This window comes from Dendrobates tinctorius, unplaced genomic scaffold (genome assembly GCF_039654945.1).
Source record: "Dendrobates tinctorius isolate UK_male_01 unplaced genomic scaffold, ASM3965494v1 ptg000012l, whole genome shotgun sequence".
NCBI lineage: Eukaryota > Metazoa > Chordata > Amphibia > Anura > Dendrobatidae > Dendrobates > Dendrobates tinctorius.
Window position 1 is genome coordinate 9,726,657 of NW_027361680.1, and position 19,429 is coordinate 9,746,085.

Here is a 19,429-nt window from a genome sequence, read left to right on the forward strand (position 1 = left end):
GCCGCATCCCTGCAGGCCCCCGCAGCCAAATTGGATCCGGGGGCATGCAGGGAGGAGACCATAGTAGCAGTGCAGCACATCGCGCTGCTCCAAGGGTCTCAAGGAAGCACGCAGGGAGCTCCCTCCCTGTGCGATTCTTCCCTAATCCCCCAGTACACTGCGATCATGTTTGATCACAGTGTGCCAGGGGTTAATGTGAAGGGGGCGGTCTGTGACCCCCCCTGACACATAGTGCCGGGTGTCAGCTGTGATAATCAGCTGACACCCGGCCACGATCAGTGGCGCTCCCTCCGGGGATGCAGCTGATCACGCTGACGTACTATCCCGTCCCCGGTCATACGGGTCCGGGTACCGTGGACGGGATAGTACGTCAGATGGCAGAAAGGGGTTAATCAAATTAATGAGACACTTACTGAAGAGCACTATGCTGGCGAACTGACATTTCGATGTCAGTTCTGACAATCTAAAAATTTCAAAGACGAAATGGCGCAAGACAAAACATTCCCTTCCTGTTGCAAGAGAGGGCACATCCAATTTCGTCTCATTCGTATGGATGATCAATTGGTCAAGTTGATGAAAGGAGAGTATCAGCACTCCAATAACTTTGTGGCTAATATAAGACAATACAATAGATCTCTTGCTTTGGCATCAATGGGAGCACAAGTATCGCCACGTCCTGGGCATGGTCCATACTGTTTTCGAATTCATGGACAAATTTACCACAGAACAGCCCCATTGCATCACGCTGTGGGTAGTATGCCCAGATTTATATCTTGGACAGGGAAGAAGCATTAAGTACAAGAAGTCAAGCAAATAAAAAGTGCCTCCCAGCACTACCGTCATCTCTTGGAGAGAAAATGAAAGCAATTAACCCACTTGCAAGAGCCTTCACAATGATGAGGGAATTTGAAAGAGAGGAAGAGAGAAATGCTAAATTAGAAAATCGCGATCCACTCGAAATAACAATGTTAATTATAAATTATTACAATGATGACCAGAGGGGCTACAATGCACCAAGATGCATCAAAATGCATTGGGTGAACCCCCATTTAATAGGGACATCAGAGTTCACCTGAAAAGTGAAAACCAAACAGTTCAAATCACCTTTCTTCACAGAAAGTGTGATGCAATGACATATCCATTTCTATTCCCATATGGGGACAGTGGATGGACAATAAATTTGACAACTCCAATTGCCCTAATTGTGCAACATCAAGGAATTGGTGACGTTGATCTACCATCCATACCAGTGAATCAAGATCGAAAAGAAAAAAAATCACCCTGTTGCAGTACTATGCATACAGGCTTGCCATTCGTGACGAGTTCAATCCCCTTTAAAAGGCTGGGAAGTTGACGCAACAATTTATCGTTGACAGTTACGTCAAAATTGAATCCGACAGGATCGAATATATAAAACAAAATCAAAAGGCATTACGTGTCAACAGTTATGCCAGCGTTATGGATCACATCCATAATGCTGCTTTACACCAAGGGCTAAAAGCTGGGACACCAGTAATTTTACCATCCAATTTCATTGGAAGCCCAAGAGCTATGCAGCAAAATTAACAAGACGCCATGACAATTGTCCGAAAATTCGGAAAGCCAGATCTTTTTTTTACGATGACCTGTAACCCAAAGTTGAAAGAAATTACTGAAAACTTAGAACCATGGCAAATGCCAGAGTTCAGACCAGATTTGGTTGCACGAGTATTTAAAATCAAACTCCAAGCCGTGCGTAACGAGATTTTGAAAAAGCACATTTTTGGCCGTATAGTTGCCTATGTGCATGTAATAGAATTTCAAAAGCGTGGACTACCACACGCTCGCATGCTTTTAATCCTCGGAGACGATGATAAACCGAGGGACAAAGAAAGAATTGATGAATTGGTCTCTGCTGAAATCCCAAATGAGACAGTAAATCGAAAACTGCATGAGGCAGTGATGAAGCACATGATTCATGGCCCATGTGGCGAGGATCAACCTGGTGCTATATGCATGACAGATGGTCAATGCGCAAAAAAATTCACAAAGGATTTTAATACAGAGACTAACCCCAATGTTGATGGTTACCCACAGTACCGTTGATGCAATACTGGGAAAACCAGACGAGGAACGAGAGAAATCGACAATAGATGGGTAGTTCCATACAACCCCTATTTATTACTCAAGTACAATTGCCATATCAATATTGAGATATGTTCATCAATAAAAAGTGTTAAAAATCTTTTCAAATATGTATACAAAGGGCATGACTGTGCCAATATCAAGTTTGATACATTAAACTGGAATGAACCAGCCATATACCTAGATTCTCGGTATATAAGCGCCCCTGAGGGCATGTAGAGAATCAGAAAAAATAAAATGCATGATGCTTCACATACCATTAAAAGGCTGGCTACGCACCTTGAAAACATGCAGCAAGTGTTTTTCGATGATGGTAAGGAGGATATGGTTATTTCGGACTCAAAAGCCTCTACACTGCAGGTTTATTTTGAGCTAAACAGAGTTGACGCTTCCGCCCGTCAGTATTTGTGCAGTGAAATTCCCCTGAACACTATGTTTGGGATAGAAATGCTGTACCAGAAGGATGGAAAAAACGATAGGCTCAATTTGGGAAAACAATTGCCCAAATGTATACAGTCTCATTAACAGATTGTGAGCTGAATTACCTAAGACTCCTTTTACTTCGTATAAGAGGAGCAAATCTTATGCTGACTTAAGGACTGTCAATGGAGTCGTACATAACACGTATATAAATGCGTGCATTGATCTTCATCTTTTGGAAGACGATTCCCAATGGGAAGATGGTATAATGCGTGCAATCGTTTTCAAAATGCCCTACCAACTTCGTAAATTATTTGCTATAATTTGTGTATATGGGGAACCAGCTAAACCATTGGCATTATGGCAAAAATATAAAACAGAATTTATGGAGGATTACACCAGGTGGTATACTCCAGAAATTGTTGAGCAACTGGCTCTTCGTGATTCGTGATATTAATGGAGTTCTCTTAAGCAATAAAAAGTCCTGTGCTGACTACGGATTGCCAACTCCAGTAAATGTTCCAGATGAAATACTGGACCAACTGAATTATGCTGTAATAAAGCAGGAGGCTGAGCAACTGAAAGCTATGCTTAATGAAGCTCAGAAATCAGCTTTCAATGCAATTATGCAAGCAGTCAATGCTGCATCACAGCCAGACAACACTAGCTCACACTGTTTTTTTCTAGATGGCCCAGGAGGCAGTGGGAAGACATTTTTGTACAACTGCTTGCATAAGACAATACAAGCCGAAAAGAAGTCCATTTGCTCTGTAGCCTCTAATAGATTGGCGGCTACATTAATACAAAACGGTAGCACCTACTATTCCAAGTTTGGACTTACAACAAATGAGACCACAATGTCAAAAATTAAGCCAACCTCACTTCAAGCAAAGGAGCTTATGGAGGCATCTGTCGTTAAATTGGGACGAAGTAACAATGACTCCCTGTTTTAATATGAACGCTGTGGATAATTTGTTCCAAGACCTACAGTATGTGGAAAAAAACTATTTGGTGGAAAAGTTTTCATAAACGGTGGTGACTTTCGTCAAACCTTACCAATAGTGGAAGGTGGAGAAAGAGTCCACATTGTACAGTCCACCATTAAATACTCAAAATCCTGGAATCAGTTTTCACGGTTCAAGTTTACATCAGAATATGAGAACGTCTCACGACGAAGTTGAGTACAACTCATGGTTACTCAAACTTGGCAATGGAGAGTTGTCAAATGAATATGGTCTACCAGAAGACACAATTGAAATCCCAAATTCTTTTATTGAAGAGGGTGATTTAATTACAGCTATTTTTGGCGACTCAATTGAGATTACTGATGCAACGGTAGAAGCAATTGCCAATAAAGTAATTCTTACTCCATTGAATGATGACGTTCATGCCTTGGAACGAAAAAAATTCTTAGTCAAGATCAAGGTGAACACTCAACATATCACTCCGTCGACACAATTGTGGAAGAAGAGGGTGTGATTCTCACAGATTACCCTGTAGAGTTTCTTAACTCTTTGAATCCCAGTGGGTTGCCTCCTCATGAACTAAAGCTGAAACCAGGAGCTATAACTATGCTCCTGCGTAATCTTAACAGAACGCATGGCCTTTGTAATGGCACAAGGCTTTATGTGAAAAGCGTAAAAGCAATCGTTTTTTGTGCCGTTGCTTTACATGGAAAAGCAGTCAGACAGTTCTTATTCCAAGAATTGACCTGATATCCAAAGATAAAAACTTGCATGTCCAGATGCGACGGCGTCAGTTTCCTGTCATGTTGACTTTTGCAATTACCATCAATAAATCTCAGGGGCAGTCCTTGGATATTGTAGGAATTTATTTGCCTCTCCCAGTGTTTTCACACAGGAATTTATATGTGGCTTCCTCCAGGGGAAAGAAAAGCCAACAAATAAGGGTCAAAATATTTGAGACCCAGAAACAAGGTAAACTTATTCCTAACGTTGACAAATGGTTTACTGTCAACTGTGTGTACAAAGAAGTCTTTTATTAAGATTTTTGCCAACTGTAAAAGCCCAAAAATTTTGTACACAAAAGTGGGACTAACTCCTAGCCGCGGTCTACGGACCAAACATTGGGCATGGGCAGGGCCTTGGGGGCAGATTCCAAGTGCGCTCAACCATGTGAAATAGCTTACGCTCAGGAACATTGAGGGATAGTGCTATTGGATAGCTCTACCCGTTCATTTCCTTTACGAATAGAGCTATAGGATAGCTCTACCCGTGCACTTTCTTCATGGATAGCACTATTGAATAACTGTACCCGAACAGTAATAACTATAGAGCTTTTTCATACACAAGGTAGGATTGGCAGGAGAGGTACACCAGGTATTTATGTTTGCAGTTAGTCTGCACATACGCCAGTCTGGTGCGTGGTTATACCCCATTGCGAGGTCAGTCTGATGCATGGTTACACCCCATTGTGTGGTCCGTAACCCCAGCGCGCGCCCAAAGCGCGCACAATCACTGGTAAACATCTATTTAATGCGTTCTGACCGCACACAGACACACCTCACCATGAAGATCTGTCCTCCTTGTTCCTTAGGATGCCCCCTCCATATATTCTGTGCTGGTATTTTTTGACCTAAGGGATCAGGGGTGCAGTAATGTAACAATACAATAACTAGCTTACAGGGAACCTGTCATGTCCGGAAGATCAGAAGACTGCTCCAGTCATGTGAAGTGCACCTCTGAAGTCAGGTGTACGCTTCCCAGCTTCAGAGGTGCGCAATGTGCATGTCCGGAAGTTCAGAAGATGATTTCCGGTCATGCGCATTCTGCTTCTCTGAAGCTGGGAAGTGTACACCCAGCTTCAGAGATAGTGATGCTGCCGGAGTGAGAATGAGTGGTGCGCATGCACTAGATTTGCATGAGCTGGCGATGTTATCACGCCCACAGGGGTGTAAAACATGACTAGTCAAAGCCTTCATTAGCATAGGAAAAGCAGAGGGGGATCTGAAACGTTCCCTTTAAGTTATCATACTGGGAGTGACAGACTCCATTTAACCCTACATTTTTCTTTTTAATTATTTACAGTTTCACTTTATGTGGTAATAACTCTATAATACTTCAATGTACCCCAGTGATTTTGAAACTATTTTTTTCATGACACATTGTACTTTTTGTTAGCGGTAAATATAAGTCTATATGCTTTCATTTATTTGTGAAAATATTGTAATTTTGGCTAAAATTTTGAAAAATTCACAATTTTCAAACTTTCAATTTTGATACCATGCAAAGTGGAATGAAAAAAATTAAAGGGAACCTGTCACTAGGGTTTTCCCATAAAAGGTAAGGCCAGTACCTGTAATCCCTCATATACAGCATTCTAATATGCTGTATATTAGCCCCCAATCCGGCCTGCAAGACTAGAAAAAAAGCTTTTATTATACTCGCCTACGGGGTGGTCTGTTGCTAGTCTTAGTCCAGTGTCTTCTCTCTTCTGGCGATGCCATACTCCTCCTTGTCCTACCTCATCCACACAGTCTCCAGTAACGCGCTCCAGTGCAGACGTACTTCTATTTGCCCTGTCGAGAGCAGAGCAAAGTACTGCAGTATGCATGAGCAGGAAACGCCAAAGAGTGCCGGCGGCACCTGGCCTTTTCAGGTACTGGCCTCACAAGAGAAAAAAATGGTGACAGGTTCCTTTAAAACTTACCTCTAAAATGTTGCTTTAGAAAAAAAATGTAACTTTTACAAGGCATAGCATGACAAGATGGACTAAAAACTTTGGTGCCCAGTAAAACCCCAAATGTGGTCAGAAAACTTTGTTTGGACAAACCAGAAGGGTTCAGAAGCATCATTTGAATTTTGGAACACAAATTTGGCTGAAATAGATAGCAGATGCCATGTCGGGTTTGCAGGGCCCCTAAGGTGCATAAAAAGTACAAAACCCCAATAAGTGACCCCATTTTGGAAACTACACACCACAAGAATTTTATATAAGGGTAAAGTGAGCATTTTTTAACCCACAGATGCTACACAGAATTTGATGACATTAGGTCGTCATATTGAAAATAAAGATTTTTTTCATGAAAATGTTGCTTTAGCCTCAAATTTCCCACTTTTGAAAGAGGTAACATGAAAAACTGGACCCCAACAGTTTGTTACCCACGTTTTTCTGAATGCGGGAATACCCCACATGTAGTCAAAAAGTACTGTATGGATACACGCCAGGGTTCGGAAGGGAAGAAATGACATTTGGCATTTGGAATGTAATCTGGTTGATATAGACACCATGTCTCATTTGCAGAGCCCATGAGGTAACAAAAAAGCAGAAACTCCCACAAGTGACTCCATTATGGAAACTAGACCCATCAATGAATTCATGTGGGGCTGTGTTGAGCACGTTGAATCTATTAGGTGCTTCACAGAATCTTTTAAAAATGTTTTAGCCCTAAATTTGTATTTCTCCTTAATGCATTGATACTCCATATGTGGTCAAAAACTGCTGTTTGAGAACATCGAAGGGCTTGGAAAGGAAACTGAGCCATTTCATTTTTGGAGCATAATTTTGTGTGGAATAGATTGTGAATGCCATGTCACATTTCCAGAGCCCTGACATACCAAAACAGCAGAAACCCCACAAAAGTGACAACAGTTTGGAAACTAGACTCCTCAAGGAATTGATCTTGTGGTGTACTGACATTTTTTACCCTACAAAACTTTATAGCATTACATTGTGCCCAGCTTGTGCTTCTAGAGACTCACACCCCATAAATTGTTGATTGGGCTTTCCAAGCGACAATAATGTCAAACATGTGGCTGGTTATTGCAGTTTAGGCACAGTGGGGCTCAGAAAAAGGGGCATTTGCTTGTATATTTCTTTTTTATCTCCTCTTCGATTGTACAAGGGAGAGGGTGGAATATCTATATATTAAAATATGCATATGTATATATACTGTATATTATATTAAAAATATTTTAACTTTTTTTTATAAAAATGTTATTACATACTTATCTCTAAACATAAAAGTCTGTGTATCACCAACCAATCACGAAGCATCTTTCATTTTACCAGAGCTGTTAAAAAAAAAAAGATGAGCTGTGATTGGTTGCTATGAGCAACAGTTTTCCTTGCAACCAATCACTAAGCATCTCTCATTTCACCAGAGCTGGTTAAAAGTAGCTGAGCTGTGATTGGTTGCAATGAGCAAGTTTTCCCACTTGACAACACCTCTGCAGACACTGACATGGTGGGAGAAATCTAGCATCTTTGGGAACATAAGCTCTCAGCCATTGTCTACCCCCCTGAAAGGAGCAGACCGCACATGACAGAAATGAATCCCCCCTCCATGCCCATACCCCCATCACACATCCTCCATCCCGTAGGTACATCTTCCCTCTTAAAGGGATCATTGGTATGGAAGTCAGAGGAAATCCATCCAGGGATTTGGTTTTGACCCCAAGCCTCTCTTAAAGGGATCCCTGGTATGAAGTTAGGACCGTTCCACTCAGTTCTGTGGTTCTGACCCCAGGGTCTCTTAAAGGGATCATTGGTATGGAAGTTAGGGCAAATCCACTCTGCGCTTTGGTACTGACCCCGGGATTTTCTTAAAGGGATTTCCGGTATGGAAGACAAGGAAAATCCATCCAGCGCTTTGGTTCTCACCCCAGGCTCTCTTAAAGGGATCTCCTGTATGTACAGTCATATGTTAAAGTTTGGGCACCCCTGTTAATGTTAACCTTTTTTCTTTACACCAATTTTGGTTTTTGCAACAGCTATTTCAGTTTCATATATCTAATAACTGATGGACTCAGTTATATTTCTGGATTCAAGTGAGGTTTATTGTACTAACAGAAAATGTGCAATCTGCATTTAAACATAATTTGACTGGTGCAAAAGTATGGGCACCTCAACATAAAAGTGACATTAATATTTCGTAGATCCTCCTTTTGCAAAAATAACAGCCTCTAGTTGCTTCCAGTAGCTATTAATGAGTTCCTGGATCCTGGATGAAGGTATTTGTGACCATTCCTGTTTACAAAACAATTCCAGTTCAGTTAAGTTTGATGGTCGCCGAGCATGGACAGCCCGCTTCAAATCATCCCACAGATGTTCAATGATATTCAGGTCTGGGGACTGGGATGACCATTCCAGAATATTGTAATTGTTCCTCTACATGAATGCCTGAGTAGATTTGGAGCGGTGTTTTGGATCATTGCTTGTTGAAATTTCCATCCCCTGCGTAACTTCAACTTCGTCACTGATTGTTGCACATTATTGTCAAGAATCTGCTGATACTGAGTTGAATCCATGTGACCCTTAACTTTAACAAGATTCCCAGTGCCGGCATTGGCCACACAGCCCCAAAGCATGATGGAACCTCCATCAAATTTTACTGTGGGTAGCAAGTGTTTTTCTTGGAATGCTGTGTTTTTTAGCCTCCATGCATAACGCCTTTTTGTATGACCAAACAACTCAATGTTTGTTTCATCAGTCCACAGGACCTTCTTCCAAAATGTAACTGGCTTGTCCAAATGTGCTTTTGCATACCTCAGGCGACTCTGTTTGTGGCGTGCTTGCAGAAACGGCTTATTTCGCATCACTCTCCCATACAGCTTCTATTTGTTCAAAGTGCACTGTATTGTTGACCGATGCACAGTGACACCATCTGCAGCAAGATGATGCTGCAGGTCTTTGGAGGTGGTCTGTGGATTGTCCTTGACTGTTCTCACCATTCTTCTTATCTGCCTTTCTGATATTTTTCTTGGCCTGCCACTTCTGGGCTTAACAAGAACTGTACCTGTGTTCTTCCATTTCCTTACTATGTTCCTCACAGTGGAAACTGACAGGTTAAATATCTGAGACAACTTTTTGTATCCTTCCCCTGAAAAGCTATGTTTAATAATCTTTGCTTTCAGATCATTTGAGAGTTGTTTTGAGGAGTCCATGATGCCACTCTTCATAGGAGAATCAAATAGGAGAACTACTTGCAAGTGGCCACCTTAAATACCTTTTCTCATGATTTGATACACTTGGCTATGAAGTTCAAAGCTCAATGAGGTTACAAAACCAATTTAGTGCTTCAGGAAGTCAGCAAAAAGTAGTTAGGAGTGTTCAAATCAAGAAAATGATAAGGGTGCCCATACTTTTGCACCGGTCAAATTTTGTTTAAATGCGGATTGCACATTTTCTGTTAGTACAATAAACCTTATTTGAATCCAGAAATATAACTGAGTCCATCAGTTATTAGATATATGAAACTGAAATAGCTGTTGCAAAAACCAAAATTGTTATAAAGAAAAAAGGTTAACATTAATAGGGGTGCCCAAACTTTAACATATGACTGTAAGTTAGGGCAAATACCTCAAAGCTGATTCTGACCCCAGGGTTCTATTAAAGGGATCATTGCTATGCAAGTCACGGCAAATCCACTCAGCGCTCTGGTTCTGATCCCAGTCTCTCTTAAAGGGATCCCCGGTATGGAAGTGAGGGCAAATCCACTCTGCGCTTTGGTACTGACCCTAGGCCTCTCCGGTATGGAAGATAGGGTAAATCCCTCAGGGCTCTGATTCTCACCCCAGGCATCTATTAAAGGGATCATTGGTATGGCAGTCAGGACAAATCCACTCAGCGTTCTGGTTCTGACCCCAGGCCTCTCTTAAAGGGATCCCTGGTATGGAAGTTAGGACCGTTCCACTCAGCGCTTTGGTTCTGACCCCAGGCTGACAGGATGATGTGGGATATTAGGGGTAGTAGTCCCGTGGCTCTGGCTGATGGAATGATATGGGATATTAGTGGTGGTAGTCCGGTGGCTCTGGCTGACAGGATGATGTGGGATATTAGGGGGAGTTGTTATGAATGAGTCACCGAGGAGGAAAAACAAAAACAAGCTAAGCCACAGAAAACCAGAGAGGTTGGTAACTAAGTGGATTGCAGACCTCTGATCCTATCCACACAACTAGCAGTAGCCGTGGAGCGTACCTACGATGATCCTAGGCGCCACGTCACAGCCGGAGAACTAAATAAGCCTAAAGAAAGAAAAGGGGAAATCTAAACTGCCCCAGAGCAGACCCCAAAGCAATAGACAGCCCCCAAACATGTATTGTCGGTAAGACAAGATGAAAACACAAACACAGATAGAAAAATAGGCTGAGCGAACGATGGGGCCCTCACTAACTAGAAAGGACAGGAAAGAAAAGCTGCTGTCTGCAATCACGTAAAAAACCCTGCCAAAAAATGTCCAACATGTCTGATAGAAAAATCCCTATATCAGCACTCAGGTATATTCTGAAGACAGAGCAAAAGAGATCAACTGATCAGAGACAAAATGGGGATTCAGCCCAGGCCCAGCCAGGACTGGCTGAACACAAAAACTAAATAAACCAGACAAAAACTCATATGAAAAATAGCAGAGAAAACTTAGCTTTAAGAAGGCAGGAACCAAACTGGAAACCAGAAGCCACAGTCAGGAGAAATCACCAGCAAGAAACTAGGGAGTCGGCTGCCTTAAATCCAATCAGAAACTACTGATATCCAGTCGCAGTCCTCTTCCTCAGGTAGCCGGTCTCTGCCATTTAGATCAGCTTCATTACCTCCCTTCACCAACAGAGGGAGTCCAGATAGAGAACTCACTACTCCTCTCAGCACAGCCAGCTCCATAACCCTCACCAGAAGCCAGAGGCAAACCCGAAAATGAGCTCACAACAGTACCCCCCCCTTGAGGAGGGGTCACCGAACCCTCATCCATGCTACCGGGCCGATCAGGATGGGCACGATGAAAAGCACAAACCAATCTATCGGAATGAATATCAGACGCAGAGACCCAAGAATTGTCCTCCTGGCCATAACCCTTCCACTTGACCAAATACTGGAGTCTCCGTCTAGCCAGACGAGAATCCAGTATTTTCTCTACCTCATATTCCACATTACCTTCAACCAACACAGGGTCAGGAGGTGCCGCCATAGGAACCACTGGCTCAACAAACCTCTTCAACAGAGACTTATGAAACACGTTATGGATCTTAAACGTAACAGGAAGAGCCAATCGAAAAGAAACCGGATTAAGAATCTCCAAAATCTTGTAAGGTCTAATAAATCTTGGCTTGAACTTTGGAGAAGCCACCTTCATAGAGAGATTCTTTGATGACAACCAAACCAAATCACCCACTTTAAACCGGGGACCAATGGTCCTATGCCGGTTAGAAAACCGCTGGACCTTTTCCTGGGAGAGAGACAACTTATCCACTACTTGGTCCCAAATCTGCAGCATTCTCTCTACCACAGTGTCAACACCTGGGCAGGCTGAAGATTCCACTTGCCCTGAAGAAAATCGAGGCTGAAACCCAAAGTTACAGAAAAAGGGGGACATCAAGGTGGCAGAACTAGCTCTATTATTTAAAGGGAATTCGGCCAAGGGTAAAAATGAAACCCAATCATCTTGATCAGCAGATATAAAACATCTCAAATAGGACTCCAAAGTCTGGTTTGTTCTCTCCGTCTGCCCATTGATCTGAGGGTGAAACGCAGAGGAAAAGAACAACTGAATTCCCAGCTTGGAACAAAAGGCTTTCCAGAATCTGGAAACAAACTGAACTCCTCTGTCCGACACCATGTTCTCAGGAATCTCATGCAACCGAACCACCTGTTGTAAAAACAAGGGCACCAACTCTGAGGAAGATGGCAATTTTGGGAGTGGCACAAGATGGACCATCTTAGAGAATCTATCACAAATCACCCAGATAACAGTCATTCTCTGAGAGACAGGAAGATCAGAAATAAAATCCACTGAAATATGGGTCCATGGCCTCTTAGGCACCGGCAAGGGCATCAACAACCCACTAGAGCGAGAACAGGGTTTAGACCGGGAACAAGTCCCACAGGACTGCACAAAATTCCTGACATCACGAGATAAGGCAGGCCACCAAAAAGACCGACTCACCAAATCTCTGGTACCAAAAATACCTGGATGACCAGCCAATGCGGAGCAATGAACTTCAGACATCACTCTCTTCCTCCACTGGTCAGGAACATACAATTTTCCCATAGGACAACGCTCAGGTTTGTCCTCCTGGAATTCTTCCAGAGCACGTCTCAAATCGGGCGAGATGGCAGAAAGAACTACCCCCTCACCTAGGATGGTAGTAGGCTTGGTCACAATAGGAGAATCAGCAAAGAAACTCCTAGAAAGGGCATCTGCCTTAACATTCTTAGTGCCTGGAAGAAAGGAGACCACAAAATCAAAACGCGTAAAAAACAAGGCCCACCTAGCCTGTCTAGGATTCAAGCGTTTGGCCGACTCAAGGTAAATCAAATTCTTGTGGTCAGTGAGGACCACAACTTGATGTCTAGCTCCCTCCAACCAATGTCTCCACTCCTCAAATGCCCATTTCATGGCTAACAATTCCAGATTCCCCACCTCATAGTTGCGTTCAGATGGGGAGAACTTTCGGGAAAGAAGGCACAGGGATTCATTTTAGACGTCACCGGATCTTTTTGGGACAAAACAGCTCCTGCACCAATCTCTGAAGCGTCTACCTCCACCTGAAAAGGAAGTGAGACATCAGGTTGCCGCAAAACCGGAGCAGAAGTGAACCTCCGCTTCAGCTCCTGAAAGGCCGAAACAGCCTCTGAAGACCAATTCAGCACATCAGCACCCTTCTTAGTTAAATCAGTCAGTGGTTTAGCAATACCAGAAAAATTAGCTATAAATTTACAATAAAAATTAGCAAAACCCAAAAACTTCTGGAGAGCCTTCAAAGAAGTGGGTTGAACCCAATCATAAATGGCCTGTACCTTGGCCGGGTCCATTTCAATAGTTGACGGAGACAAAATAAATCCCAAAAATGAAATCCTCTGTACACCAAAAAGGCACTTCGATCCCTTACCATACAAGGAATTCTCCCTCAAAATCCGGAACACAGTCCGAACATGTTCCACATGAGAATCCCAATCCCTGGAAATGATCAAAATATCATCCAGATAGATGATCAAAAACTTATCCACAAAGTCCCAGAAAATATCATTCATGAAGGATTGGAAGACAGAAGGGGCATTAGTGAAACCAAAAGACATCACCAGGTACTCAAAATTTACCTCCGGAGTATTAAACGCCGTCTTCCATTCATCCCCATGCTTGATGAGAATAAGATTATACGTCCCCCTGAGGTCAAGCTTAGTAAACCAGCAAGCACCTTTAACTCTGGAGAATAAATCAGAAATCAGGGGTAACGGATACTGATATTTAACCGTAATTTTGTTGAGGGAACGATAGTCAATACAAGGCCTTAATGAACCATCTTTCTTGGCCACGAAAAAAAAACCCAGCACCTAAGGGCGAAGAGGATGGTCTAATATGACCCTTCTCCAACGACTCCTTAATATAAGATCGCATAGCCTCGTGTTTGTGTACAGATAAATTGAAACGTCGACCCTTGGGAAATTTACACCCAGGTCTCAACTCAATTGTCATAACTCCTATGAGGAGGCAAAGACGTAGACTTGCTCTCACTAAATACATCATAAAAATCAGCCAAATAGTCAGGAACATCACGAGACTGGGGAGAGGTGGCGAAAACAGGAGTGTCACCAAGAGCACACCGACAACCCCAACTCACCACAGACACAGATTTCCAATCCAAAACCGGATTATGGATTTGCAACCAGGGAAAACCCAGAACAATGGTATCATGTAAATCATGCAACACCAAAAATCTGCAATTTTCTTGGTGGTATGGGGCGACCCGCATTATCACTTAGGTCCAAAACTGAGGTTTATTCTTCGCCAAAGGAGTAGCATCAATACCCCTCAAAGGAATAGACGTCCGCAGAGGTGTCATAGGAAAACCACAACGTTTAGCAAAATCCAAGTCCATCAGATTCACGGCCGCTCCTGAATCCACAAAAGCCTTCGCGGAAAATGTGGATAAGGAGCAGATCAGAGTAATTGCCAAAAGAAACAGCAGTTCTACACTGTTTTATTAGCAACACATCCAGCTTTAATCATTTTTACATTGGATATTAACAATTGGGGAAGAGAGTTTTTCTTTCTTAAAAATTACAAGAGTTCTTATCCATCCTTGAAATGACTTACTCCATAAGTAAAACTTTTTGGAAAGCTTATTGTGATTTATTATCCAAGTACCTCAATAAATTATATTTGCAAGGTACACCATTCTAAGATTTCTATGAAGAAATAAACTAAAATCTACTTACAAGGCTGGGTGAACCTCTTGGCTTGTGTATAAAACATCAGATATATCCCTGAAAATGGAGCATCTCGTAGCAAGGTGGCAGACAATCCACTGAAAAGACCACGAGCACCTTCAGTTCTGTATATGTTCCCCAGAGCTCGAAACACACCAGTATACTGATATTTACCACTCTGCAAGAAATATTGAGGGGATATTATTAGCACAATACGTAGTGTGGCATTCCAGACTTTAAATCACAGTTTCCCAAACCTCATCCTCAAGGCCTTTAACAGGTCATGTTTTATGGATTTCCTTAATACAGCAAAGGTGAGAGAACATGTGGCAGTTTTAGATGCCTTGATAATAATTCCATCACCTGTACAATACTAAGGAAATCCTGACAATATGTTCTGTTGGGGACCGTGAGGACTGGAGCTTGGGAAACACTGCTTTAACCCCTTTCTGACATCAGACGTACTATCCCGTCCATGGGGCCCGGGCCCCTATGCCCATGGACGGGATAGTACGTCTAGCGCGATCAGCGGCGCCCACGTGGTGAGCGCCACTGATCGCGACCAGGTGTCAGCAGATTATCACGGACCGCCCCCGACACGTTAACCCCTTGCACACCGCGATCAAACACGATCGCGGTGTACTGGGGGTTAAAGGGAAGCATCGGCAGGGAGGGGGCTTCCTCCGTGCTTCCCAGCGCCCCCCACAGCAGCGCAATGTGCAGCGCTGCTGCAGGGGTCTCCTTTCCTGCAGGTCCCCGGATCCAAGATGGCGACAGGGACCTTCGGGGGCCTGCAGGGAGCTGGCTTCCTCAGTGCCTGCAAAGCGCAGGCAAGGAGGAAACCTGCACACTGCCTGTGAGATTGCTGATCTGTCACAGGACAGTGATGTCCCCCCTGGGACAACCTAATAAAGTTAAAAAAAAAAAGAGTGTAAAAATAATTAAAAAAAAAAAATAAAAAAAAAAATCGCTAAATAAATTAAAAAAAAATATATTCCCTAATAAATTCATTTTTTGGAAATAAAAAAAAAAGCAATAAAAGTACACATATTTGGTATCGCCGCGTCTGAAACGACCTGCCCTATAAAATTGTCCCTTTAGTGAACCCCTTAAAAAATAAAAATAAAAAACAAGCAAAAAATAATGATTTATTATCATACCACCGAACAAAAAGTGCAATAACGCGCGATCAAAAAGACGCATATAAATATCCATGGTACCGCTGAAAACGTCATCTTGTCCCGCAAAAAACGAGCCGCCACACAGCATCATCAGAGAAAAAGTAAAAAAGTTATAGCTCGCAGAATAAAGCGATGTAAAAATAATTATTTTTTATGTAAAATTGTTTTTATTACATAAAAGTGCCAAAACATAAAAAAATGACAAATGAAGTATCGCTGTAATCGTACTGACCCGAAGAATAAAACCGCTTTATCAATTTTACCGCACGCGGAACGATGTAAACGCACCCCCCAAAAGAAATTCAAGAAACGCTGGTTTTTGTTCACTCTGCGTCCCAAAAATCGGAATAAAAAGCAATAAAAAAAATGTCATGTGCCCAAACATGATACCAATAAAAACGTCAACTCGTCCCGCAAAAAATAAGACCTCACATGACTCAGTGGGTCAAAATACAGAAAAATTATAGCTCTCAATATGTGGTGATGCAAAAACTATTTTTATAATAAAAAGCGTCTTTTAGCGTGTGACAGCTGCCAAAAATAAAAACCGCCCTAAATAGTAAATCAAACCCCCCGTTATCACCCCCTTAGTTAGGGAAAAATACTAAAATTAAAAAAATGTATTTATTTCCATTTTCCCATTAGGGTTAGGGCTAGGGTTAGGGTTGAGATTAGGGTTGGCGTTAGAATTGGGGGGTTTCCACTGTTTGGGCACATCGGGTGCTCTCCAAACGCAACATGGCGTCTGATCTCAATTAGCCAATTCTGCGTTGAAAAAGTCAAATGGTGCTCCTTCCCTTCCAAGCTCTGCCATGCGCCCAAACAGTGTTTTACCCCCACATATGGGGTATCAGCCTACTCAGGACAAATTGCAAAACAACTTTTGGGGTCCTATTTCTCCTGTTGTCCTTAGGAAAATAAAAAATTGGGGGCAAAAATATCATTTTTGTGGGAAAAAAATATGATTTTTTTATTTTCACGCCCGGGCGTTATAAACTTCTGTGAAGCCCTTGGGGGTTCAAAGTACTCACCACACATCTAGATAAGTTCCTTAAGGGGTCTAGTTACCAAAATGGTGTCATTTGTGGGGGGGTTTCCACTGTTTAGGTACATCAGGGGCTCTCCAAAGGCAACATGACACCCGCAGAGCATTCCATCAAAGTCTGCATTCCAAAACGTCACTACTTCCATTCCGAGCCTCAACGTGGGCCCATACAGTAGTTTTGTCCCACATATGGGGTATCAGGGTACTCAGGACAAATTGGACAACAACTTTTGGGGTCTATTTTCTCCTGGTAACCTTGGGAAAATAAAAAAATTGGGGACTAAATGATCATGTTTGTGGAAAAAATACGATTTTTTTATTTTCACTCCCGGGCATTATATACTTCCGTGAAGCCCTTGGGGGTTCAAAGTGCTCACCACACATCTAGATAAGTTCCTTAGGGGGTCTAGTTTCCAAAATGGTGTCATTTGTGGGGGGTTTCCACTGTTTAGGTACATCAAGGGCTTTCCAAACGCGACATGGTGTCCGATCTCAATTCCAGCCAAAAAAGTCAAATGGCGCTGCTTCCCTTCCGAGCTCTGCCATGCGCCCAAATAGTGGTTTACCCCCACATATGGGGTATCAGCGTACTCAGGACAAATTGCACAATAACTTTTAGGGTCCTGTTACCCTTGGGAAAGTAAGAATTGAGGGTGAAAAGATCATTTTTGTGGAAAAAATATGATTTTATAATTGTATGGCTGTACGTTATAAACTTCTGTGAAGCCCTTGGGGGTTCAAAGTTCTCACCACATATCTAGATATGTTCTTTGGGGGGTCTAGTTCCCAAAATGGGGTCACTTGTGGGGAGTTTCCACTGTTTAGGTACATCAGGGGCTCTCCAAACGTGACATGGCGACCGATCAGAATTCCAGCCAATTTCGCATTGAAAAAGTCAAACAGCGCTCCTTCCCTTCTGAGCTCTGCCATGCGCCGAAACAGTGGTTCCCCCCACATATCAGGTATCAGCGTACTCAGGACAAATTGCACAATAACTTTTCCAGTCCAATTTCTCCTTTTACCCTTTGTAAAATAAAAAAAATTGAACCTGAATTATTTTTTTTGTGAAAAAAAGTTAAATGTTCATTTTTTTTAAATATTCAAAAAATTCCTGTGAAGCACCTGAAGGGTTAATAAACTTCTTGAATGTGGTTTTGAGCACCTTGAGGGGTGCAGTTTTTAGAATGGTGTCACTTTTGGGTATTTTCTATCATATAGAGCCCTCAAAGTGGCTTCAAATGTGATGTGGTCCGTAAAAATAAAATGGTGTTGTAAAAATGAGAAATTGCTGGTCAACTTTTAACCCTTATAACTTCCTAACAAAAAAAATTTTGGTTCCAAAATTGTGCTGATGTAAAGTAAACATGTGGGAAATGTTACTATTTAAGGTTTTTGTGTGCCGTATCTCTGTGATTTAAGGGCATAAAAATTCAAAGTTGGAAAATTGCGAAATTTTCGCCAAATTTCCGTTTTTTTTTTTCACAAATAACCGTAAGTTATATGAATGAAATTTTACCACTAACATGAAGTACAATATGTCACGAGAAAACAATGTCAGAATCATCGGGATCCATGGAAGCATTTCAGAGTTATTACCTCATAAAGGGACAGTGGTCAGAATTGTAAAAATTGGCCCGGTCATGAACGTGCAAACCACCCTTGGGGGGTGAAGGGGTTAAATGGAAACTGTCTTGTCGAATCATGAGCCTGCATAGTTTTATTTCTACAATGTCAACTTATTCCTCAGCACTTAACATTTCAGAGGATGAACAATTGTTGCCAGGTATATTTTTCTCTGAAATGGTCTGGCGTCTCAGAAAAAATATAATTAGAAGATCCTGGACAGCTTTTCCCAGAATCTCTTCAGGTGATTCACAGGTCTCTCTCAATGTATCTACATAGGAGAGACCTGTCAATTCACTAGGGTGGTGCAGCGATAAGCCGACTGGGGGAAGCGCTGGGTTAGGCCGGGATCACACATGCGATGAACACGGCCGAGTCTCGCATGTTAATACCCGACACTGCCGCCGCCACTCGGATCGGAGCGTGCGGCCGCATAGCAATACATGGAGCCGCATGCTCCGCTCCCGAGTGCCGGCGGCAGTGCCGGGTATTAACATGCGAGACTCGGCTCTGTTTCTTGCATGTGTGATCCCAGCTTTAGACTTATTTCTAACTATGTGCACCAGCTAAGTTTTTAAACTATATATTCTCTGAAACACCACAGTATTTTAGAAATAAAAATTACCTCAAGCCAGGCTCTGATTTATACTGCCAAGGGTTGAGCAGCACTAATCAGCTAAAAGCTTCCCTTTCAGAATAATAATATACTTCACTTTTATATAACATTGAAACTGAAATATATTTCTGCTTCTAAATCCAAAAGAATGAAAATGATCAATATACCATACTAAATCATTATATACAAGTTAAAGTTAGGGTTATTACAGGGGCTATCAGTCACAGTAAATCAAATTACAAACCTCAGGGATGTGTTTAA

At 42.3% G+C, this 19,429-nt stretch overlaps 1 protein-coding gene across 1 annotated transcript in view; it reads right to left on the reverse strand.

Moving 5' to 3' along the window:
- Window positions 1–19,429, reverse strand: part of SLC25A38 (solute carrier family 25 member 38) — a 250,829-nt gene that overhangs the window by 69,231 nt on the left and 162,169 nt on the right. The window contains exon 4 of the mRNA XM_073557981.1: window positions 14,713–14,881. Coding sequence (XP_073414082.1) covers window positions 14,713–14,881 — 169 coding nt within the window. The remainder of the gene's footprint in view (window positions 1–14,712; window positions 14,882–19,429) is intronic.